This window comes from Anguilla rostrata, chromosome 9 (genome assembly GCF_018555375.3).
Source record: "Anguilla rostrata isolate EN2019 chromosome 9, ASM1855537v3, whole genome shotgun sequence".
Taxonomy (NCBI): domain Eukaryota; kingdom Metazoa; phylum Chordata; class Actinopteri; order Anguilliformes; family Anguillidae; genus Anguilla; species Anguilla rostrata.
Window position 1 is genome coordinate 51,241,211 of NC_057941.1, and position 24,602 is coordinate 51,265,812.

The 24,602-nt window shown below is 38.9% G+C and overlaps 6 protein-coding genes and 1 long non-coding RNA gene across 14 annotated transcripts in view; 1 reads left to right on the plus strand and 6 right to left on the minus strand.

Moving 5' to 3' along the window:
- LOC135264112 (uncharacterized) overlaps nucleotides 1-24,602 on the plus strand; it is a 247,325-nt gene that overhangs the window by 39,409 nt on the left and 183,314 nt on the right. For 6 of the 7 annotated variants that reach the window (XR_010332603.1, XR_010332605.1, XR_010332602.1 and 3 more), the window contains exon 2: nucleotides 20,205-20,328. This is a non-coding gene — a long non-coding RNA (uncharacterized LOC135264112). Of the gene's footprint in view, nucleotides 1-20,204; nucleotides 20,329-21,619; nucleotides 21,757-24,602 lie in introns of those variants that run through there. The other variant, XR_010332606.1, reaches the window with a different exon arrangement.
- LOC135262470 (olfactory receptor 1D2-like) lies at nucleotides 371-1,802 on the minus strand. The gene has a single exon (XM_064349489.1). It carries the CDS (start codon nucleotides 1,754-1,756, stop codon nucleotides 779-781), a length of 978 nt encoding a protein of 325 aa, XP_064205559.1. The 5' UTR covers nucleotides 1,757-1,802; the 3' UTR covers nucleotides 371-778.
- On the minus strand, nucleotides 4,187-5,233 carry LOC135262471 (olfactory receptor 1D2-like). The gene has a single exon (XM_064349490.1). The coding sequence runs from the start codon at nucleotides 5,186-5,188 to the stop codon at nucleotides 4,211-4,213; it is 978 nt and encodes a 325-aa protein (XP_064205560.1). The 5' UTR covers nucleotides 5,189-5,233; the 3' UTR covers nucleotides 4,187-4,210.
- Nucleotides 7,099-8,486, minus strand: LOC135262472 (olfactory receptor 5F1-like). Its single transcript, XM_064349491.1, has one exon. It carries the CDS (start codon nucleotides 8,293-8,295, stop codon nucleotides 7,210-7,212), a length of 1,086 nt encoding a protein of 361 aa, XP_064205561.1. The 5' UTR covers nucleotides 8,296-8,486; the 3' UTR covers nucleotides 7,099-7,209.
- On the minus strand, nucleotides 9,798-12,453 carry LOC135262473 (olfactory receptor 5B2-like). The gene is made up of 2 exons (XM_064349492.1): nucleotides 12,342-12,453; nucleotides 9,798-11,825 (listed from the first exon to the last, which is right to left on the minus strand). The coding sequence occupies exon 2, from the start codon at nucleotides 11,771-11,773 to the stop codon at nucleotides 10,778-10,780; it is 996 nt and encodes a 331-aa protein (XP_064205562.1). The 5' UTR covers nucleotides 11,774-11,825; nucleotides 12,342-12,453; the 3' UTR covers nucleotides 9,798-10,777.
- LOC135262475 (olfactory receptor 1468-like) lies at nucleotides 14,698-16,782 on the minus strand. Its single transcript, XM_064349493.1, is given in 2 exon segments — nucleotides 14,698-16,431; nucleotides 16,433-16,782. Coding segments are annotated over 2 exon segments (723 nt in total). The 5' UTR covers nucleotides 16,468-16,782; the 3' UTR covers nucleotides 14,698-15,743.
- On the minus strand, nucleotides 21,287-24,427 carry LOC135264100 (olfactory receptor 1D2-like). Of its 2 annotated transcripts, none has more exons than XM_064352759.1 (2): nucleotides 23,963-24,427; nucleotides 21,287-22,567 (listed from the first exon to the last, which is right to left on the minus strand). In XM_064352759.1, exons 1-2 carry the CDS (start codon nucleotides 24,056-24,058, stop codon nucleotides 21,521-21,523), a joined length of 1,143 nt encoding a protein of 380 aa, XP_064208829.1. In that variant the 5' UTR covers nucleotides 24,059-24,427; the 3' UTR covers nucleotides 21,287-21,520. The 2 variants fall into 2 exon arrangements, with proteins under 2 accessions (XP_064208829.1, XP_064208830.1); XM_064352760.1 differs by lacking the exon at nucleotides 23,963-24,427 and adding an exon at nucleotides 23,302-23,563.

Genomic DNA, 24,602 nt, shown 5'->3' on the forward strand with positions numbered 1-24,602 from the left:
CGCTCCATAATTCAGATTAGGCCTACGCCTGATCAATTGGTCGCCGGAGTTATTTATTAGCTGGTTTGTCGGTCCGCGTGCACCACACACGCGCGCGCACACACACACACACACACACACACACACACCAAGCTCCTACTACTATTTAAGAGTATTGCAGTCATGTTTGTGAACTTTGTGTTTTATTTTGTTCATTTATCATTATTTAATTCTTCTGCATTTTGCATTGCATTAGAGTATTATTCTGTAATACATGTGGATGCATGTGAGGGCAGGCTATGTCTCAGTAATATAAAATAAAATTGCTGGGTGGTCAGGGGGTATATATATATATGTATGTGTGGGGGGGAGAATCTTGAGCATTAATATGTACTCTGTCAATTTAACTCTTAACAGAAAGAATATTTGAATGTTTTCCTGTGTAAAGTCGTATGACAACCCCATGAATGTGACGATATGTACTCGTTGTGGCTACATATGGATATTCTCATGATTAAAAAAACGGAACAGTATTGCACAAGCACAACACAGAAATCACACAGAAAATCACACAGAATAGTAACACGGACAGAGAACGACACAGTACTCTAAACTTTCAACTGGCATTTATGTGTTACCGGTGTGGGTCGGGTGGTGATTTCCTATTTCCAAGAAAATGCAAGTCCAATACAATACATTGGACGTCAGATAGACATACGCTATTGGGGTGAAACCCTACGGCCTAAAATCAATGAGTGTCATTAATTTGAAAAATGTATATTTACTGCAGGGTTCGGCTCTACGCCTGCCCTGCCCAGGCTGCTATTTTGACTTTCCGGAGTATAGCCAGTATTCTGTTCCTGATTTCTTTGGTTGCCAGGGAATACACAATGGGGTTAAGACAGGACGGGATGCACGAGGCTAAGGACAAGTTCACCATTTTGACATTTGGATGAACGAGGTATAAGAAAAGCTCAATGATGTACACCGTTATGGTCGGCACGTAGAAAATCGCCACTACGGTGAGATGTTCTGTGCAGGTTGCAAGTGCTTTGTACCTGCTCTCCACAGTTTTCATTCTAAACACGACTCTCAAAATCCAGCCGTATGACACGACGATAAAACTAAGGGGTCCAAACAAGATCACTATACTCAAAGAAGAGCCAGCGGCCCATTGCAGTGTATAATCATTGCACGCTAGTATGAACACAGCTGCGTACTCACAGATAAAGTTGTGCACAGTAAGAGAATCACAAAAAGACAGTTTTGACAAAATGAAGATCAAGAACACCAGGACGCTTATACAAAACGACCAAACAATCGCTAAAATACTGATCATGCGTGTGGGAGTGTTGATTGAACTCTGCCTCAGTGGGAAACATATCGCAATTAATCTGTCGTAGGCAAGTACACCGAGAGAAAATGACTCAAGCGCTCCAGAACAGTAATAAAAAAACATCTGCGTCAAACATGCATTGTAGGACATAAACGTATCTTTCGTGACAACAGTCTTGATTATATTCGGAATAAAGGATGTACTGTAAATCAAGTCGACAACCCCTAAATTAGCCACCGCGATGTACTTTGGAGTGTGTAGGCGATAATCCGTCGATATAATAGAAATTATGAAGGAGTTGCACAAAACCGTTACAATATAAATGAAGCCGAGGAAAATTAAATATAAATCAGCAAACTTGAAATCCGTAAATCCAATAACGAAAAATCCCACTGGTCGAACGATGGATTCGTTTGTGATCGAAGTGTGGAGAATTCCCATTGCACGTGCACGGCGTTCAGGACCTCCACGTGACTGCTTTTCCTCTTGGCGCCTGAGACAGAAACAGATAAATGGCAATAAGTGAAAATCGAAACCACGTCACAATTCAGGCTGATGTTCCGCTACGGTTTGTTAGTTTAGTTTGGACTTTAATATACCTTCAGAGCGCCTGAGGCTAATTTCGGTGTTTCTGCAACGTTTCTGTGTTATTCTAGTGAATGCTTAAATATTTCATTTAAATTATAATTTGACTATTTGTTTACTTATGCAAATCATTACTCCGGCGTGAGTGCTAAACTGTATAACTATTAGATTTTTTTACTCCAAGTAACACCGATATTTTTGTGCAAGGCGCATGTAGATTTCTTCTTGAGTAATATCGGAATTTACGAATGATAATAAAGCGCTCAAAATATTCGCAAAAATTCGTTTGATTAAATATTAAGTCATGCCACTCCTATTATTATTCATGCATACATTCAAACGAAACGTGGCCATTGGTCTTGCCGCTGGAGGCGACTGTTTTATCGACTTATTAGCTATTTAGGTTTTGCAAAACTAATTTCCAGAAAGCCTCCACTTTCGGTGAACAGCACGTAATCCGATTGCGAACGAAACCATGGAAATGGAATCACTGGCCACAAAAATCGCTTTCGTAAACATATAACTTAAATCGCGCCTAGGCTATATTTAGGCTTATATTCAGCCAGTGTTTACGATCTTTAATGTTGTAGGTTTTGCTCTTACATTTTCTATTACCAAAATACTGTTTGAATATTAGAATTTTTGAATTTGGTTTACAAGTTGTGGCTGTTCTACGTAAGTGCCGAACGTTTGCGCGTGGGGACGTTTACAATCAGCCCTGGCGTCTGAAAGAATAGAACGATTAGAGGAGCACAGTAGAATTATCGTAGGAGAAAAACGGTACTCACCAGTTCTCCTCAGCATCGGTGACTGTTGAAACCTCTTTAGTCTAATGTTCTTCTGTAGTCGTGCTGCAGAATATATCTCACCGTGTGTGTGGAATGCGCATGCTTGGGAATTCTCCCCCGGACCTCAATTAAAAACGGGTTGTACTGTGTTTGTACTGTTTTGTACATGGTGAGTTCAGTGATTGTCATACATTTTATTTTTAATATGGGAGTGGAGTCTAAATGGCTTATGCAAAATTTCACCTTCCAAAATTTGACTCCGCCCACATACCCTCTCCTGTCATTACTGGTCACAAAAGGTTGTAATTGCTAACAGCATATGAAGTAATGATTATGCAAGTTGAATTCCGTGATTGCATATTTATTATGGCAAGGGAGCCCGATTTGGCAAGTTTATTTTTAAAGGCATGGTGTTCTTTAACCAATATTACTTTAAATGTGCCTGTTTATTTTACATTTTTTTACCACTGGCTAGTTTTCAGCTGCGGTCCCTGGGCAAGATGGAAACAGCCATTTAAAACAGGTTAAAAGACACATTACTTTCATTAAGTTTTTAAATCCTTTTTCATTTTGCATTTGCTTGAGTATTACTTTGTGACCCATGTCCACACATGCAAGCACAGGCTCTGTCTCAGTGATATAGAACTGTACACATGACCCCATACACACACGCATTCACACACACACACACAAAAACACACCCAAAGCTCCCTCTTATGAGTACCATATCCAAGATGTAATTTTGGGGGGTGTCGTACCAAGTGAAATAAATGTCCTGTGTCAATTCAACTGAATCCAATAGGGACCATATGTACTCTGTAAGAGTTGATTGAACACTGAACATTATACTGTGTTGGCGCAGGAATATGTTTTGAGTCGGGAGAAGGCTGACAAAGTACATTTTTAAAAATGTATTTCAATTTGTTTATGTTTTCAGTTTGTCTTGAATTTTTAAAAATGTTTTTATTTATTTGTTGTGCAATGAAAGCTATTTCAGTTATTAATTTTCTGATGGCTTCTTTTTTTGTTTCTTTTTTAAACAGTTGTTCTACAGCTGATAAATTTGGGAAATTTGGGAATATGTTTCCAAAGACTATATATAAGAAAAGATTTTGCAGGCCACCGGAAACTTATTTAAAAATGTAAACCGACATTCGCAGCTCAGAAAAACTATGGGCCAAAACAGAGATTTAAACTCAACCCCGCTGAAAAATAGGGCTGTTCTCAGAAAAATAAAGTAGAGTTACCTTAGAACTCAGAAGGTCAGTTACTGGTTACGCAAGCACACTACAAAACAATAACGGACAAAATTACTCAAAATATAAATTAAGATACAGTTGTCAAAACGTTTAAACTTCCAGATAGAATTAAAGTGTCACCACTCACCAGTGTGCCTGGTACATGGTGGTGGTGTAGGTGTGGTATCCTATTTCCAAAATAAATACAATTCAACTACATAACATTGGACATCACGTAGACATGCGAGGCGAAATACAAAGGCCTTAAAATAAGTGAATTTTATTCATTTCAAAATGTCCCACGCTGCTACCTTGACTTTCTGGAGCGTAGCCAGTATTCTGTTCTTGATTTCTTTGGTTGCCAGGGAATACACAATGGGGTTCAGACAGGACGGGAGGCACGAGGCTAACGACAAGTTCACCATCCTGATATCTGGATTGACAATGAATAAGAAAAGTTCGACGATGTACAGCGCCATGGTCGGAAAATAGAAAATGGCCACTAGAATGAAATGTTCCGTGCACGTTGCAAGTGCTTTGTACCTGCTCGCCACATTTTTCATTTTAAACACGGCTGTCAAAATACAGGCGTATGACACTATGATTAAACTAAGGGGCCCAAAAAAAACCAGTACAGTGAGAACAGAGGCAGAGGTCCAATGTATTGTGTTGTCATTGCACGCTAGATTGATCACGGCCACGTGGTCACACATAAAGTTGTACACAGTGAGGGAATCGCAAAAAGACAGTTTTGTCAGGTTGGAAGCCATGAACACAGTGATGCTCACACAAAACAACCAAACAATCGCTAAAATACTGATCATTCTGGTGGGAGTGTTGATAGAACTGTGCCTCAGTGGGAAACATATCACAATTAACCTGTCATAGGCAAGTACACCCAGGGAGAATGACTCTAGTGCTATAGAACCGTAATAAAAAAATACCTGCGTCAAACATGCGTTGTAGGATGTGAAGGTATCTCTCGTGACAACAGTCTTGATCGAACTAGGAATAAAGGATGTACTACAGATCAAGTCGACAATGGCTAAATTAGCCACCGCAAGGTACTTTGGAGTGTGTAGGCGATGATCTGTCCATATAATGGAAATGATGAAGGTGTTGCACAAAACCGTTACAATATAAATGAAGCCGAGGAAAGTTAAATATAAATCTGCAAACTCAAAATTCGTAAATCCGATAATGTAAAATCCCGCTGGCCTAATGATGGAGTCGTGTGTGATGGAAGTGTGGAGAACTCCCATTGCCGTGTGCGGCGTTCAGGACCTCCGCGTGACTGTTTTTCCTCTGGGCCCTGAGAGAGAAACAGATGAATGCCAATCAATCGAAACATACAACCACGAGACAACCTAGACCAATGCTGCCTACCTGTTGATTTGTTTAGTTTTTGGATTATAATATACCTTCAGTGCTTTCTGGGTCATTCTATTGAATGTTTAAACGCATAAACCCCTAACTGCTATATGACTGTAAACACTGCTTTCGCTAAATTGAACCAATACATTCAGAGAATCCCGTGTGCTGGAAAAATGATCTCTTTCAATCGAAACCAACCGACAAATGAGATTATTTACTGCAAGCATCACCGATAGGCCTATATGCTGTGGCTACTCCGCATACATGCCGTCAATTCGCGCATAGAAACAATCACAATCAGCCCTTGAGTATGAAAAAATTCCGACGAAACAGTCGTTAAATGTGCAGAGTAAAATTAGCGCAGCAGGATAACTGTACTCACCGGTTCTCCTCAGCATCGGTGACTGTCGAAACCCCTTCAGTCTAGTGTGCTTCTGTACTCGTGCTGCAGAATTTATCTCCTGGTGTGCGTGGAATGCGCGTACATGGGAATTCTTCTGGGACATTAGTTAAAAATAGATGTTGTGCCGCTTTTCGACTCTCGTGCAGATTTGAACTCAAATTCACGTGAACGCGGACGATAAACCAGCATAGCGATAAACAATGAGTCTGTTTTACTGGTTGTAGTGGATCATGAAATAATTGCAAAGTCACGATGTTGAAATTTTTTTTTTTTATTGTAAAGAGTGGTAGCCTAATAAGCAGGCAGAGTAACGTTTTTGTTGGGAATATTATTCAAGTGTAACGAAGCATTATAAGTATTTTATAAACATTAGTCATAACCAGTTTTAACCTGTTTTTGATGGCTTTTTATTTCTTGCCCAGGGACTACAGTTGAAAACTAACCAGTTGCTAATACTGGCACATTTACTGTAATATTGACTAATGAGATTTGTCCCCTTAAGAATGAACATATAAAGAAATAAATAGCCTAATAGGCTTACAAAAATATTTCAAACATTTAAAAAGGATATGTGATCTAGATGCAAGTCATTTGATTAGTAGGTTATATATTTCTTTAGAGACACAGATTTAACATAAGTTAAATATTTGATAACATAATTTATTTTGTCAGATATTAAATGTGATAGAATTGGTTTTTCATTTTTCCAAGAGAAAAATATGTAGCTATTTTTTCAGATTTTTAAATCAGAGGTACAACCTGCTGATTTTAATTTAGTTTTAATATTAAATCTGTAAACATAAATTAATGTATAACAACTTACAAAATGTAACATATGCAAATAAAATACTTCATTGAATATTTGAATATAAAATATATATTTTGTATCTGTTCTGCTAAATAAATGATATGACAAATTATATATTTTTGTTTAATGTTACGTCTGCATCATTGAAAGAAATATTTAGTTTACTGTCCAGTTTAAACAAATATATATCTACCTTTAAGTAAGGCCAAAAGCTGCTTTGGCCAAGGGGAAACTGGTGTGGAACAAGCACAGGTATGCTGCCGGTGGCCTGAATTATTGAATTATAGGCCCTGCGGCGCTGTCCAGGTCTGAGTGCGGAGTGGAGGTGCTGAAACTCAGCCCTGTCCCTACGGCGCTGTCTATGGTGCTGCAGGCTGCACCGGCGAGACAACGGGGAACTGGAGCAGAGTGACAGCTGATGGCAGGAAGGGGCGGGGCTTCTGAGGCCCGAACAACACAAGTTAAATTAATGTAAGAAAAAGATTCCTTGCAGTAAAATGTGTTAATTCAGCTCTAACAAAGACAAGAATGAACCCACTCAACAGGGAGGTAGAAAAAGACTAAATGCTTTATTATAGATATGCTATCACAGTTCATATGGAGACATTTTTTCATGACTATAAATAACTTGCATAATATTGCACCTTATCGGACCTGTGTTTTGTAGTTGCTCCAGTGACTTTTGTGTAAATCTAAATTTACTGCAACCTTCGGCTGTATGGCTGCCCTGCCCATGATGCTGCTCTAAATTTCTGCAGCATAGCCAGTATTCTGTTCTTGATTTCTTTGGTTGCCAGGGTATACACGATGGGGTTCAGACAAGCCGGGATGCATGAGGCTAATGACTGGTTCACCATTTTGACATTTGGATGCATGTGAAATAAGAAAAGCTCAATGATGTACACCGTTATGGTCGGCACGTAGAAAATGGCCACCACGGTGAGATGCTCTGTGCAGGTTGCCAGTGCTTTGTACCTGCTCTCCACAGTTTTCATTCTAAACACGACTCTTAAAATCCAGCCGTATGACACGACAATGAAACTAAGGGGCCCAAACAAGATCACTATACTCAAAGTAGAGCCAGCAGCCCATTGCAGTGTATAATCATTGCACGATAGACTGGACACAGCTGCGTACTCACAGATAAAGTTGTGCACAGTAAGTGAATCACAAAAAGACAGTTTTAACAAGATCAAGACCATGAACACCATGATGCTCATGGAAAATGACCAAACAATCGCTAAAATACTCATCATGCTTGTGAGAGTGTTAATGGAACTATGCCTCAATGGGAAGCATATCGCAATTAACCTGTCGTAGGCAAGTACACCGAGGGAAAATGACTCTAGTGCTACAGAACAATAGTAAAAAAACATCTGTGTCAAACATGCATTGTAGGACATGAAGGTATCTTTTGTGACAACAGTCTTAATCGCACTAGGAATAAAGGATGTACTACACATCAAGTCAACAACCCCTAAATTAGCCACCGCGATGTACTTTGGAGTGTGTAGGCGATGGTCCATCCATATGATGGAAATTATAAAGGAGTTGCACAAAACCGTTTCAATATAAATGAAGCTGAGGAAAATTATATATAAATTGGCAAATTTTAAATCCGTAAATCCGATAACATAAAATCCCATTGGTATAATGATAGAGTCGTTTGTGATCGAAGTGGCGAGAATTCCCATTGCGCCTGCACAGCGTTCACGACCTCCGCGTGACGACTCTTTCCCTGGGCCCTGAGAGAGAAACGGGTGAATGGCAATCAATGAAAACATGCAACCACGTGACAATCCAGGTCAATGCTCTGTACCTATTGATTCCAATTGGATTTTTACGCCAGCCATTACTGATATTTTTGAGTAGGGCGCATGTATATTTCCTTTTGGGCTATATCGGAATTTTCGCATGAATAATAAAACGCTCAAAATAGAGACTGACAGCCGTTAGCTAAAACGTCACGTCGTGACATACATACTATTATTCCTGCCTCCATTCTAGCTAAGCTTTGGTCTTGGTGTTGGAGCCGATCGTTTAATCTTCTTATCGTTAGCCATAGATTATGCAAAACTAATTAGAATTCTATATCTTGAATCTAATTTAGGAAAAGCTCACAAGTAGTCTTGCGGACAAACAACCATAGATATTTCGGTGTCTAATATTTTATACAGTCTAACGGCAAATACAACATTTATAATGTATTTAAAGAAACACGAGTAGTTTTGACAAAGAACAAACCACCTAGAAACCAAACGGTGGGACTGATATCACGCATGCGTCTTTGGGTACGCCGTCTCATCCTCCGTCGATATCGCTCATGAATTGCTAAAAATATGACAGCGTTTTAAATAGGCACACACAATTCTTTCAGCAGGCTATATCCAGGCATATGGCAATTAGTTAATATGTGACGAAGAGAAGAAAGAGCACTTTGCATAAGCTGTCGTTAGCTTAGTTTTTTTTTTTTTTGTTTTTCTTTCCAATGTTCTTTCCTTTTTCAATTGCCCCGAAAAAGAACAACATTTGTCTGCTTTGTGCTATCTGTACAGAAAGCTGCCACTTTAGATGAACAGCAAACACACCGCTCGCGACTGAAACCGTGAAAACCGGACCACGGACCACACAATGTTGCCATCGCTTTTGTAAACATACAAGCGCGCGTGTATTTAGGCGTATGTTCCGTAGGTCACGACCACCTTGATTGGGAGCACTTTTTAGGATTTGCTCTTCCAATTTTTATTACCTATATACTGTTTGAAGATTGTTTTTGGAGTATACGCTGTGGCTACTCCACGTACGTGTCGGAAATGTGCGCGGAAACATTCACAATCAGCCCTGGAGTCCGAAAGAATTGGGGGGGAAACGATTAACGGCAGAGTAGAATTAGCCCAGCAGGAAATCGTTACTCACCAGTTCTCCTCAGCAACGGTGACTTTCGGAACCCCTTTAGTCTAATGAGCTGAGCTTCTGTACTCGTGCTCTGGAATATATCTCTCCATTTGTGTGGAATGCGCCTACGTGGGAAATCTTCTGGGAGTCACGTGAACGTTGACGTCAAGCCACACACTAAGCAATCAATGATATTCTCTTTTCTTTTTTCTTCATTACTCCAATTAAAATTAGAACTATAATACAGTGGATTGGGGTAGGAGCATAGCTATATACAATGAATTGTCTGTTCTATTGATTGTGGTGGATCATAAAATCGCAAAAAGTCAAGATATTGAAAATCTTTTTTATTTGTCAGGAGAGGTAGCCTAATAAGCAGGCGGTTATAACGTTTTCATTTGGGATATTATTATGATAATCATAATAATATTATGATACACGTGATATTATGTGAGAAATGTGAATGCAGACCATGAAGAAGAGCCTTGTTTAAAAGTCTAGGCTCAGAGTAGAGACTTTTTCCTTTCGGCTGTTTCCCCGTGTTCTTTTTGGTTATAAAGAGACATGATTTACATTTGATAGTTTAAAGCATATCCGTTTTATGAATTTGTTGCTGTTAGTTGCTGTGGGGAGCCATTTGTAAATTTTGATTAGTAACATTTTCACATTCCTTTTTCTTCTCAGATTTAGAAATCTGGTAGTACAAATAAATAATTTTTTTTCTCCGGAATATTTAATTGATAAACCTAACTCATGACATAAGATATTTAAATACTTGCATGAAATATTAAATGAAATAGGACATATAATTTAATATTTGCCTTGTGGTGCTGAAAATTTTAAAAAGTAAAGTCATTTGAAAGAAAGTTTAAAAAAAAAAAAAAAAAAGGTTTTTTGAACAATGACAGTGTGTCATTGATGCGAAGCAGCATTCAGCTACTTGATCCCACCTGTGGAGAATCGTTAGCCCGCTAAAGTGAGTGTGTGAGAGAGTTAGTTATACTAGCCAGGTCCATGAGGTGCTTTGCATCTAAAAATATAGTTACCTTTATTTATACAGGTAGGTCAGTTGAGAACAAGGTCTCACGGACAATGGTGGCTTGGTATATTAGTTTTGCACAAGCAAACCACCAGACAATAAATGAAAAACTGACACAAAATAAAAAATTTGGTTACAAGTGCCAGTGCAACACAAACTTTCAAATTGAATTAATGTGTCACAGGTGTGTGTGTGATCTCTTATGTGCAAAAAAATAAAAAATAAAATACAATTCAACTACATTAATTCTGACTTCACACACACATGCACAATTGAGGCCAAACACCAAAGCCTAAAAATAAAATTGATGTTACTCATTTGAAAATGTACATTTACTGCAACCTTTGGCTGTACTCCTGCCCTGTCCACGCTACTAGCTTGACTTTTTGAAGCATGGCCAGTAATCTGTTCCTGATTTCTTTGGTTGCTAGCGAATACACAATGGGGTTTAGGCAGGGCGGGATGCACGAGGCTAACGACACGCTCATCAATCTGACAGTTGGATCGACGCGGAATAGAAACAATTCTACGACGTACAGCGTCATGATAGGCCCGTAGTAAATCGCCACGAGGACAAGATGTTCTGTACAGGTGGCAAGTGCCTTGTACCTGCTTTCCACATTTTTCATTCTAAACACGGCTGCCAGTATACACATGTATGATATGAGGATGAAAGTAAGGGCACCAAACCCAATCATGGAACTCAGAGAAGCGGCGGTGGTCCACTGTAGTGTGCTATCATTGCACGCTAGTGCGAACACGGCTACGTAATCACAGAAAAAGCTGTACACGGTGAGTGAATCACAAAAAGACAGTTTTGTCAATGACAAGACCCCGAACACCATGATGCCTACACTATACGACCAAGCGATCGCTAAAATACTGATCATACTTGTGGGAGTGTTGAGGGAATTATGCCTCAGTGGGAAACATATCGCAATTAATCTGTCATAGGCGAGTGCAATGAGGGATAATGACTCTAGTATTGCAGAGCCAGAATAAAAAAACATCTGTGTCAAACATGCATTGAAGGACATGAAGGTATCTTTAGTCACAAACGTGTTGATCGCACTAGGAATAAAGGATGTACTGAGAATCAAGTCGACAACTCCTAAATTGGCCACCGCAATGTACTTTGGAGTGTGTAGGCAACGATCTATCCATATAACCGAAATGAGAAAAGAGTTGCACAAAACCGTTACAATATAAACGAAGCCGAGAAAAATTAAATACAAATCGGCAAACTTTAAATCCCTAAATCCGATAACGTAAAATCCCACTGGTCTAATGATGGAGTCGTTTGTGATAGAAGTGGCGAGAATTCCCATTGCGCATGTGCGGCATTCAGGACCTCCACGTGACTGCTTTTTCCTCTGGGCCCTGTGAGAAAAACAGATTAATGGCCATCAATGAAAACATAAAACCACGAGGCTAATGTTCCATACCAGTTGATCAGTGTAATTTGGACTAGGCCTACAGTAGTTATATATCTTAAGAGTCTGGGACGCGAATAGATATTGGCAACTAGTGCTCTATAGTAGTTCAATGAGTAAACTATGCTTATAGAGTCTGGGTAAACGCTAAATCAGCATATTTGCAACTTTTATGTGTCGTTCTAATGAACGTTTAAACGCATGTTTTATTTAAAATTCAAATTCGGCTGTTTGTTTAATGTGACTGTTAAGCTGTATAAAAGGCTCCCTCTTTATCTCTAATTTTAGTCTATAATAAGAGACATCAATGACTAAAGCACACAGAATACAGGAGAATATTAGCAATAAAAATAACAGTATTCATCATACAATGACAATATTAAAACACGATTAGGTGGCAGTGCCAGTGATTAATGCAAACAGGCACTCTAAGTAGTTGGGCGTGGTAGCACTGTTGCCTCACAGCAAGAGGGTTGTTGGTTCGAATCCTGGCTGAGGACTTTTCTGTGTCGAGTTTGCATGTTCTTCCCGTGTCCGCGTGTGTTTCCTCCGGGTACTCGGGTTTCCTCCCTCAGTCCTTCCACATTCTAAAGGTTAGGTTAATTGGAGAAAAATTGAGATTTTTACTCCAAGCGTCACTGATATTTTTGAGCAGGGCGCATGTTGATTTCCTTTTGGGTAATATCGGAATTTACGCAGGGTAATATAACGATCAAAGTAGGCATGCGCTAAAAGCCGTTCGGCTCAAACACCACGCACTGACACACCTATTATTATTCTTGCGTCCATTCTTACTAAACATTGTCATTGGTCTTGGTGATGGAGCCGGCTTATTGTGCTTATTGTTAGCTATTTAGTTTGTGCAATCTAATCAGAATTTAATATTTTAATAAGCTCTATCTTACAGGGAAAAGGTCAGAAGTGCACTTCTGTGTAAAATATTTACCCAGTCTAACGGCAAATCCAAAACTCAGGCTTACGATAAAAGATAAATAAATAAATAAAAAAACACAAATAGTTTTAAAGAAGAACGAACCATTTAAAAAGAGAACCAAATGGTGTAGCTGATGTCATGCCATGCGTGCGCAATTGGGCACGCGGTCTCTTCCTTTATCGATAACGCTCTTGAATTGTTTACAAAATGACAACGCCTTTAATCGACACAAGGTTCTTTCTGCAGGCTATATCCGGGCATAATGCAATTAATAAGTGACCAAAACAGACAGCGCACGATGCGTATTGTGTCGATTGATTTTTCCTGTTGTTTTACCACCGCCTTTCTTTTTCACCACCCCCAAAAATAACCAAATGTGTTAGCTTTACCATATCTGTCCGTTTTCCAGAATCTTCCTCTTTAGGTAAACGGCAAGCAAACAGAGCCTAAAACCGGACCACGGACCCTCACAACATTACAGTAACTTTTTCGAACGTATGACTTAAATCACGCGTACATTTAGACTTAAATTAAGCCGGTGTTTAACCACATGGAATGTGAACACGTTTTACGCGTTGCTCTTACGTTTTATATTACCAATATACTGTTTGAAAATTGTATTTGGTGTACAAGTTGCGGTTTTTTTTTTTACACAGGTGTCAAACGTATGGAACCAAAGTGGAAACGTTCACAGTCAGCCTTGGCGCCTGAAAGAATTGCGATTAAAGGCACAGAGTAGAATTACTGTAGCTAGGAAACGGTACTCACCAGTTCTCCTCAGCATCTGTGACTGTCGAAACCCCCAAGTCTAATGTGCTTCTGTACTCGTGCTGCAGAATATATCTCGTCGGGTGTATGTGGAATGTGCGCGTGTGGAAATTCTTCTGGGACACCGATTGAAGTCAGGCGTTGTGTGTGTGTTTTTCCCCCCCAACTCACCTGCAGATTTAAACTCCCCTTCACGTGAACGCGGACGTCAAGCTACGTACTGTGCTATGCGCGATCACCGCCTTTCTTTTGGCTTAATATCTCCAATTACAAGCATAACCTTGAAAATAAATAAATAATAGGGTTTACAAAATGCTTATTTTTAAAATATTGTAAAATAATCTCTGATCTAGATTTAAGACAAATGATTAGTAGATTGTTATAGATTCATTAAGAAACACAGATATAGAAATAGTTATCCTTTCATCTATGCAAGGGATAAATATAACTTAAATTCATCACAGATTTTTCTGATTTTATTTATAAATCAAATGGAGAACCTACTGATTTTTATAATTTAGTTAAATATTCAATGTGGTCATAAATAAATGGAGAATGACTTCCTAAATATATAACGTATATGTAATTCAGGGGCGCATATTTGAATAATTATAGATAAGATGTATATTTCATTCATGTCTTATATCTGTTCTACTAAAAAAAAATACTTAATGACCAATTTTTCATTTGAGTCTCATCCGTATCAATGAAACATATTTACTTTGCTGTGCATATTTAACATACACTACCGGTCAAAATCTTTAGAACACCTCCATTTTTTTTCAATTTTTATTGAAATCCACGCAGTTGTCTCAATGTACTCTGAAATTAAAGCATAGAACAAATAAACAATTGGATATGAAAAGAAATCATGGAATTCTGTTTAACACAATTTATGCTAATTTTTTTACTCTTCAAAGTAGCCACCTTTTGCAGATATAACAGCTGAACACACTCGTGGCATTCGTTCTGCAATGGAGATCAAATATTGTTTGGAAAGATATTAGATATATGGTCTACATACACGTGAAAATAAGTAATAAAAATTAGGAATATAAGAAAAATGTTCACAATCAAGCAAAAAATCATCAGTTACTCAAGCATTATGAACAACAGGCAATCAATAAGGATATTTATTTGTGTATCCATACGTAACAAAATACATGAGTACATCAGTAATTCATTACTTGTTCATTATTCCTGAATATTCAGGGACATTCCATGTCATGTCACACTTTTTAAAAAAGTGGATATGGACCCCAACCTGCGCTACGTTTCCTGTCATTAGAAACTGATATAATTAGAAACATTATTTTGAAACATTTTTCCTGAAACATAATTTTGTAGCTGTATGATTTGATCTGTGAGAAATCCAGTGAATTTAGGCACCCAATATAAGGATAATGAAAAAAAAAACATGCAAGAATTGCATAGCACACATTCAAGTTTCATATTTATAGCACACTTATGCTATATAAAATTTACCTTATGATAATATTAGGATACTGTAGACCGAGTAGAAAAATCATATACTGTATGGCCTTGTTCAGAATAATACATTAATCTACTGTAAAAAAATAAAATAAATAATAATAAAAAGTAAGAGAACTAATTGAGATGGGTTCTAAATCCATTTGCTGTAATGTATAGTTTCATTGTAATGCATATACAGTACTAAATACAATGGTCATCTATGCTCAGTTATCACCTATAAAATTCATGTTTGTTTTTCACAAAGAAATGGTTATAATCATAAAAGAAAACACGTGTCAAATGCAGCATAACTTCCTGTGAACAAAATATGGAAAACACATATTACTATAATTATATAAGGAAGGTATGAAAACTTACTATGTTGACAATAAAAGACCTCTACTGTATTTTTCATATGGATTGGCTGGTTTAAATACATTTGGGGGTTTGTGGTCAAAAACAACCTTTAGTAACTCCAAAACAGTTTGTCCAGAGAGAGGTTTCCAACAGCTGCACATATAAACAGATTAGGCAGACCACCAGAAACTGTCAAACATCTGCAATAACCTTCATTGCATATTAAACCGTCTGGGCTAAAAGTAGATGCAAAAACTGTAACTTAAATATCCCAGAAAGTGAATCAATCCGCGTTATTTATTTGAAAACATAAATTTCGTGCAATCTTTGGGTTTACGCCTGCCCTGTCCATGCTGCTACCTTGGCTTTCTGGAGCATAGCCAATATTCTGTTCTTGATTTCTTTGGTGGAAAGGGAATACACAATGGGGTTCAGACAGGGCGGGATGCACGAGGCCAACGACATGATCACCACAGTGACGTCCATATCTAGTTTGAAAAGTTCAAAGAAAAGTTCAATGATGAACACCGTCATGATCGGCACATAGAAAATCGCCACTAGAACGAGATGTTCTGTGCAGGTTGCAAGTGCCTTGTACCTGCTTTCCACGCTTTTCATTCTGAACACGGCTGTCAAAATACAAGCGTAAGACATAATTATTAAACCAAGAGACCCAAACAGAACCATTAAACTCAGAGAAGAGGCAGTGGCCCACTGCAATCTGTTATCATTGCACGACAGTCTGAACACGGGCGCGTAGTCACAAAAGTAGCTGTAAATAATGACCGAATTACAGAAAGATAGCCTGGTTAGGATCATGACCGAAAACAGAACAACACTTACACAAAATGACCAAACAATCACTAAAATACTGATCATGACAGTGATTGTGTTGATAGAGCTCTGTCTCAGTGGGAAACAAATCGCAATTAACCTGTCATAGGCAAGTACACTGAGGGAAAACGACTCTAATGAGAAAAAGCAGTAATAAAAAAACGTCTGTGTCAAGCATGCGTTGTAGGAAATAGTTATCTTTCGCGAGAAACACCTTGATCATACTAGGAACAAGGGTTGTACTGAACAGCAAGTCGATGATCGCCAAATTACCCACAGCAATATATTTGAGTGTGTAGGCGATTGTCTATCCATATTATTGAAAGGATAAATGCGTTGGACAAAACCGTTACAATATAAACGACGGCGAGGAAAATTAAATATAAATCGGTAAACCTAAAATAGTTAAATCCGATAATATAAAATCCTGCTGGTCTGATGGTAGAGTCGTTTGTAATTGAAGTGGCAAGAATTCCCATTGCGCGTGTGCGCCGTTCAGGACCTCCGCGTGACTGCTTTCCTCCTGGACCCTGAGAGAGAAATAGATGAATGTACACAATGAAAACGAAATCGCTTTTGAATTGTTTCCAGAATAACCGCCTCTTCAACAGACACATTATTTCATTACCTAGACTATATCCAGGGGTAATGAATTTTATGTGTGACCAAGAACACAAAGAAAAGCCGGTGCGTAAGCCAGTGTTTCCCAACCTTTTTTATACGACGGCACACTTTTTTTTTTAATCATGAAAAAGAATCCAAGGCAAGTAAATATATAATTATAATTATTATAATTGTTAAAGAGTTGCACACTTTCAACTCTGGTGGAAATAATAGTCAATAAAAACGCCCTATAATGCGCGTGTGAGGTTTTTCCTGCCCATACCAATGTTTATCAAGGAAGCACATTCCCTATGGTAACATGAGACCACCCACATCCAGATTATGAAGTACGGGGCTTTATGAAAATAGACTGTGCGCAAACTCTGACGCACAAACACCTTCGTAACTTACCATGAAGCGAGCTGTGGTAACGTCTAAATTTACGAGGATAAGCTACTTTTGTTTGTTACTTTAACACCAACTTTAGCTTTTACAAAGCAAATAGCCTACTACACATACCAGCCTGGCCGGTGCTTATTATAAATGTCTGCGACCAGTTGGCTGTTTCTTTTCCATTAATGACTTGGAGCATCCAGAAGATTATGCTGTGTCAACGCAGCAAGCAAATGAGCGGAACAAATTTAACATTGGAACTGAACTAACATAAAATTGCAAACATGTTGTTGAGTACAATTTATTAAAAAAATATTAAACACTGTTTTAATTACCAAGATCTCCCAAAAAGGACACTACATGTAGATGGTTTTCGACACCATCTAGTGTCTGTAATCTCCAAATCTCAAGCACTCTCCATGACCTCCCTGGGTACCAACCCTCTCGTTTTCTCTTTAGATCAGTGGTCTCCAACCCTGGTCCTGGAGAGCTACATGGTCTGCTGCTTTGATTTCACAGTTAACTCAACTCACCTGGTGTCTCAGTTGGGTGCTGATTTTAAGGTGAAAACAAAAACCAGCAAACCCTATAGCTCTCCAGGACCAGGATTGGAGACCGCTGCTTTAGATGGTATTCTGTAGACATATAACTGCAAAAAATCAAGTTGTTTGTAGTAGCAAATCAGTCGCGGCGCGATTGTGGCAGCTGTTACATTTATACCAGGGGTCCTCAATCTTATCCAGAAAGGGCCGGTGTGGGTGCAGGCTTTCATTCCAACCAAGCAGTTACACACCTGATTCCACTAATCAAGGTCCTTAGCAAAGACTCTAGTGGCTGATTAGTAGAATCAGGTGTGTAACTGCTTGGTTGGAGCAAAAACCTGCATCCACACCGGCCCTTTCTGGATAAGATTGAGGACCCCTGATTTATACAGACAGGGACATCGTGTTTTTTTGGTCACCAAGCATTTTTAAAGCATTTTTAATTCCCGTTAACATTGACTAATATTAACTAAACCATACTAACTTTTCAAGGACTGATGGCTGCTTAAGATGATGTATGATTATATTTATTGTAAATGAAAAGAATGCCTTGTATCCAGAACAGGTTTTTTTTTTTTTTGCTTACCTCGTCCAAAAAAAGTTGTTTTTTTTATTTTATTTTTTCAGAAATATTTCCCTCGAAACATTCACAGTCAGCACCGGAGACTGAAAGAATTGCGAAAAAAAGGATGAGCGATTAAATACGCGGGGTAGAATTAGCGCAGCAGGGACATACTTCTTGGCATTTCTCCTCAGCATCGGTGACTGTCGAAACCCGCTGGTCTAATGTGCTTCTCTACTTGCTGCAGACTATATATCCTGGTGTGCTCGTGTAGAATGCGTGTACTTGGGAATTCTTCTGGGACGTTAATTAAACCCCGCCGCTGCCCTCGCTCGCTGAATGTACAATTCCATTGCCACGTATAAGAGGCATTGATGAGGTCACCGTTTTTAACCATTGTTTTTACCATGAACCTTGCTGGCTCGTATTCAAGTGATTATGCATTTTAAGGTAAATTCATATTATTCTGAAGCAGGTCATGTATGCTTTTTGTAGTTTGTCTAGCCTGTGGTCTATTTATTGCTTACAAGTTTGGCAATCAGCAATACAAAAATATGGTAGTTGTGACATTTCCGTGACAAATAGGCTATTTGAGGGTATATTTGTGAGGGAAATTCAGTCGCAAAGCGCATCTTCACCCTCATTGGCCATCAAGATGGCGTTGTGTAGATCTGTTCAGTCTCGAGATGGAGCGAGTCCAATTCCCATATGCAGCTTAAAAGGAAACTAATTAGGAAATATAATACCTCGTGTTTTTAATGGTTACAACCATTTGTAACCCATAGAGACAGAAGAAGGTTTAGTGGAGGAGGGGGGAGGGTGCCATTCTTAAGCTGCCAAAAATAGTACTCCCCTCCTTTTTAAATATGAAAGATCTGACATTCATTAAACTCACAGTGCTCTAGAATTTTAAATCCCTATCATAAGAAAGGTAAGATTGATTAGCTCCTGATATGAATCTTGTTATCATTAAGGGAAAGAGAGAGTCTTTTCCACTTTTCCTCAATTAAGTGGTTAGTTAATGTGGCCACTTTCTTGATGATAGTTTTTTTTTCTTCATCCTCATAGGAGCATCCTGTCGTTAGATAGTTCGCTCGCTAATTGTTAGCCAATTTGAAGGACTGCATAAGTGCAAATGGTTTCGAACCTTTGACCAATCGAGAAGCTTTCCCTGCTTCCGACATGCAGTCTAATTCTCTGTTCAAATTAACAAAGCAAAGTCCTGCATGCTGAAGGCTCATGTGGCCTATTGTAATACATGACCCTCCATGCATATGTGGCCTATTGTAATGCATTACCCTGCATGCATGTGGCATATTGTAAAGCTTGCTGCATGTACGTCGGCTTGCTGCTCCATATTGCATATCTGGTGGATTGCTGGGGTGATTTCTTATGGCAAGCGAATGCCACTTTATAGGTGATATGTAGCCTATCTGGTGGATTGCTGGGTTAACCACTTAATCTAACGGCCCAACATTGCTAACAGCAGCATATTCACGGCTAAGCATCCAATAAATCACACAGCCGGTCAGGATCTTTTGCCTCGGATGGTTTTTGGGGTCTGTCGTGGTCACTCTGTTACCATGTCGGCTGGGTTGTGTGAACAGTGTAGCAGTGTAGCATAGTTGGTAAGGAACTGGGCTTGTAACCAAAAGGTCATAGGTTTGATTCCTGGGTAGCACACTGCTGTTGAACCCTTGAGCAAGGTACTTAACCTGTATTGCTTCAGTATATATCCAGCTGTATAAATGGATACAATGTAAAATGCTATGTAAAAAGTTGTGTAAGTCGCTCTGGATAAGAGCGTCTGCTAAATGCCGGTAATGTAATGTAATCATGTTGGCTGGCTTTTGCGAACAGGGAGTGGCAGTGTTGTCGGACTGAACTACAATAAACAGTGGAGCACAATTCAGAAGGAGGCACAGCATCGGGAGCAGGCGAAGCTGAAGATAGATGTGGAGCTCGCATTGTTTCTGCTGGGCAGGTAGGTCTAAATTATGACAGTAATGTGTTCTGCTTGCTAGCCAACCGTAGCGGAAAGCAGGGTTGGTTGTGACTTTTTTTTTTTTTTTTGATGCAACTTTATTCCTTAATTGCTCCTATTCTGTATTTTCATCCTAACTACCTGTACCTGTTAGCTAACAACTGATAAGGTTAATCAAATCCTAACACAAGCCTGACAGGCTCAACATTACCAAATGTTCAAAGAGCACATTTTACAAAATTCCGGTGCCACTCGGGTAACCTGGGTCCATCTGTCTGTCTGTCTGTCGAGGCTCCTCCAGGTACGCAAAGGAGAGGGACTGGCTTCTCAAAATCAAAACCAAAAAATAAATGGAAAAAAAGGCTCCGTTGAGAAATAACCGTTGGCCTAATCAGTGAAATTACTAAAACAAATCCGAAAAAGAATTTCTTAACCCTCCACTGCATTCAGGCATTCAGCAGCGTGTATACACACTATGGGGCAGGGGCAAAAAATAAAAAAGGGCTACCCCTCCACATGCACCAATGTGGGGCCCCACCTGGGTTGGGGGAGGAATAGGTGTGCATGTGCGCACACACAGACAGACACACACAAAGTCTACTCTTCTACAACAATAGAAGGGCACATGCCAGGAGCAAAGAAATATGTAACTTTATGAAATACTTTACAACACAATCTCAAATGTTATGTGTATATCAACAAACATTACATGCAAGTTACATTACAGTACATGAATATTGTTGACTTAATATTGCACATATGTTTGTGGACTTCGCATTTTATTCTGTTCATTAATTTTTTAAAATTCTTTTTGATTTTTCACTCGATTGAGTATTATTCCCTAACCCATTATTATTTTTTTTTTTGTGTGCAACAGATGATATTTCAGGTTTTTACAGATAATTCTCATGACCTGCTGTACCGTTTCAGATATTTAAGAGGCATATCAATGTTTGTGGTCTAAAAGAATAAAAATTATCTCTCTTAACTCCAAAGTAAGCAACCCCCCCCCATCCATATCTTTGGCTGTTCTCAAAGAAATGAAATGGAATTACTTTGATTTTACCAGGTTGGTCAGTTGAGAAAAATGTCTCACTGACGATGCAATTGTACAATATTACACAAGCACACAAGAGAATAAGGGAGAAAATGGCTAAAAATGAATTGATATTTTTCATTTGAAAATGTACATTTACAACAACCTTTGGCTCTTCGCCTGCCCTGACCACACTGCTAATTTGGCTTTCTGGAACATAGCCAGTATTCTATTCCTGATTTCTTTGGTTGCCAGGGAATACACAATGGGGTTCAGACAGGACGGGAGGCACGAGGCTAAGGACAAGTTCACCATTTTCATATTTGGATCGACGAGGAATATGAAAAGTTCAATGATGTACAGCGTTAGAGTCGGCACGTAGAAAACCGCCACTACGATGAGATGTTCTGTGCACGTGGCAAGAGCTTTGTACCTGCTCTGTACATTTTTCATTCTAAACACGACTCTCAAAATCCAGCCGTATGACACGATTATTAAACTGAGTGGCACAAAAAAACTAACTATACTGACAATAGAACCAACGGTCCACTGCAGGGTGTTATCACTACACGACATATAAATCAGGGCCCCGTACTCACAGTCATAGTTGTACACAACGAGAGAATCACAAAAAGACAATTTTGTCAAAATCAACACCAGGAACAGCATGACGCTAGCACAAAACGACCAAATAATCGCTAGAATTATGATCATGCTTGTGGGAGTGTTGATGGAACTCTGCCTCAGTGGGAAGCATATCGCAATTAACCGGTCGTAGGCAAGTACACCGAGGGAGAATGACTCTAGTAATACAGAACTGTAATAAAAAAAATTCTGTGTCAAACATACATTGTAGGTCATAAAGGTATCTTTCGTGACAACAGTCTTGATCGCATTAGGAATAAAGGATGTACTACACATCAAGTCAACAACCCCTAAATTAGCAACCGCGATGTACTTTGGAGTGTGTAGGCGATGATCCATCCATATAATGGAAATTATAAAGGAGTTGAACAAAATCGTTACAATATAAACGAAACCGAGGAAAGCTATATATAAATCGGCAAACTTTAAAGCCGTAAATCCGATAACGTAAAATCCCACTGGTCTAATGATGGAGTCATTTGTGATTGAAGTGGCGAGAATTCCCATTGCGCGTGTGCGACCTTCCGGACCTCCGCGTGACTTCTTTTCCTTTGGGCCCTGAGAGAGAAACAGCTTCATGGTAATCAGTGAAATATACAGCCACGTGACAATTAAGATTGTGAACCTATACTGTTCCGTACCTGTTGATTCGTTTTATTTGGACTACAGTATTCAGAGCTTGGGGGGCTAATGCACGTTGTAACTTTTCTGTTATTCTTCCGAATTCTTAACGCATATTTAATAAAATATTCAAATGTAGGGTATTTGTTTGCTCATATAACTCATAACTGCATTGTGGCTGTTGAACTGTTTAGCTAAATTGTACCAGTACATTCAGACAAACCCATGTGCTGGAGAAATTATTATTTTACTTGAAACTGACTTCCCAATTATTTTTTCCTCTCCAAACTTCGCTGATATTTCTGAGCAGCGTGCATTTAGGTTTCTTCTTGGGTAATATCGGAATTTACGCATGACAATGAAGCGCTCACATAAACGATAAATTCAATTCGCTTCAAACACCACCATCATGAATCACCTATTATTATTTTTTGTGTCCATTCTTACTAAACATTGTCATTGGTCTTGGAGTTGGAGCTGGACATTTAATCTGCTTATTGTTAGCCATTTAGGTTGTGCAAAACTAATTAGAAGTCTCTATTTTTAATAACCTAAATAAAAAAAGGTGAGAAGTAACATTGCGGACAAATAATCATAGGACTTTCAGTGTAAAATATTTTGTACAGTCTAATGACAAACAACATTTATACAGTATTTAAACTAACACATACCGTTTTGACGAAGAACGAACCACTTAAAAAAATTTAAAAAAACGACAGAGGGGATGCCACGCATGCGAATTTGGTTGAGCCGTCTCTTCCTCAACCGACAGCTCTCTTGAATAGTTTCCATAATGACAGCGCCTTCGACAGACACACAATTCTTTCAGCGCGCTATTTCCAGGCATAATGCAGTTAATATGTGACCAAGAGCGGGAACGGAAATGCGAGGGCACAATGAGTAAGCCTTCGGTCGTTTTTCTTAATTCTTTTAATTTGTTTCCTTTTTCATATCGTTTTCCAGAAAGCTTCCACTTGAGATGAACAGCAAGCAAATCTATCGCCACTGAAACCGTGAAAACCGGACCACACAACATTGCTATCGTTTTTGTAAACACATCATGTAAATCACGCATATATTTTATCTTGTTTCCAGCTGGTGTTGACCACCTTGAATGCGATCGTGTTTGTAGCATTTCTCTTCAAATTTCTATTGCCTATATACTGTTTGAATATTGTATTTGGTGGACATGCGGTGTCTATTCCACATGCGTGTCGCAGGTATGCGCGTGGAAACATTCACAATAAGCCCTGGTGTCCCAAAGATTGCGACAAAACATATCGATTAAAGGTGTGTAGGGTAACATTATCGCAGCAGGAAATCGGTACTCACCACTTCCCTGCATCGGTGACTGTCGAAGCCCTTGAATGTGCTTCTGTACTCGTGCTGCTGAATATATCTCCTGGTGTGTGCGGAATGCGCGTACATGAGAATTTTTCTGTGACGTCAGTTAAAATGAGGCGATGTGCAGTTCATCGATTCTTCTGCAGATTTCCACTACCCTTCACATGAACGCGGATGTAAAGCAACACACTGTGCTATATCCGCTTCTCTTTTTCATGAATTTATCCAAGTAAAATTAAAACGCTGAGGACTGCGGTAGGAGCATAGCTATAAACCACGAACTCTTAATTGTTCTATTGATTGTGGTTTATAAAGTTAATGAAATTGTAAAGAGAGGTAATGAGCTGGCAGAATAACCTTTACTTTGGGATGCTATTCGGGTGTAACGAAGCGAAGTTCAAGGCCTGACCCTCGGTAGAATTTTTCTGCTGTGTTAAAACACATCGAACGATTCAGAAGTTTTCAGAAAAATGTGTCATAGCCCATGTTTAAACCTGTTTTTAACCAGTAGAGGCGTAATTACATTTCGACACATTTTCACAATCCTCAGTGTTTTGTTTATTGATTGATTTATTTATTATTTATTTTACAGATTAAACAATTAAGTTTAAGTAGTTTCAGATGAGAT

Bases quoted from the DNA above. Each gene is read 5' to 3' on its own strand.
- LOC135262470 (XM_064349489.1), bottom strand. From the start codon at position 1,756: ATGGGAATTCTCCACACTTCGATCACAAACGAATCCATCGTTCGACCA.
- LOC135262471 (XM_064349490.1), bottom strand. From the start codon at position 5,188: ATGGGAGTTCTCCACACTTCCATCACACACGACTCCATCATTAGGCCA.
- LOC135262472 (XM_064349491.1), bottom strand. From the start codon at position 8,295: ATGTTTTCATTGATTGCCATTCACCCGTTTCTCTCTCAGGGCCCAGGG.
- LOC135262473 (XM_064349492.1), bottom strand. From the start codon at position 11,773: ATGGGAATTCTCGCCACTTCTATCACAAACGACTCCATCATTAGACCA.
- LOC135264100 (XM_064352759.1), bottom strand. From the start codon at position 24,058: ATGTACGCGCATTCCGCACACACCAGGAGATATATTCAGCAGCACGAG. The intron at 22,568-23,962 runs GTGAGTACCGAT...TTTCTCTCTCAG, and splicing joins GTCACCGATGCAGGGAAGTG to GGCCCAAAGGAAAAGAAGTC.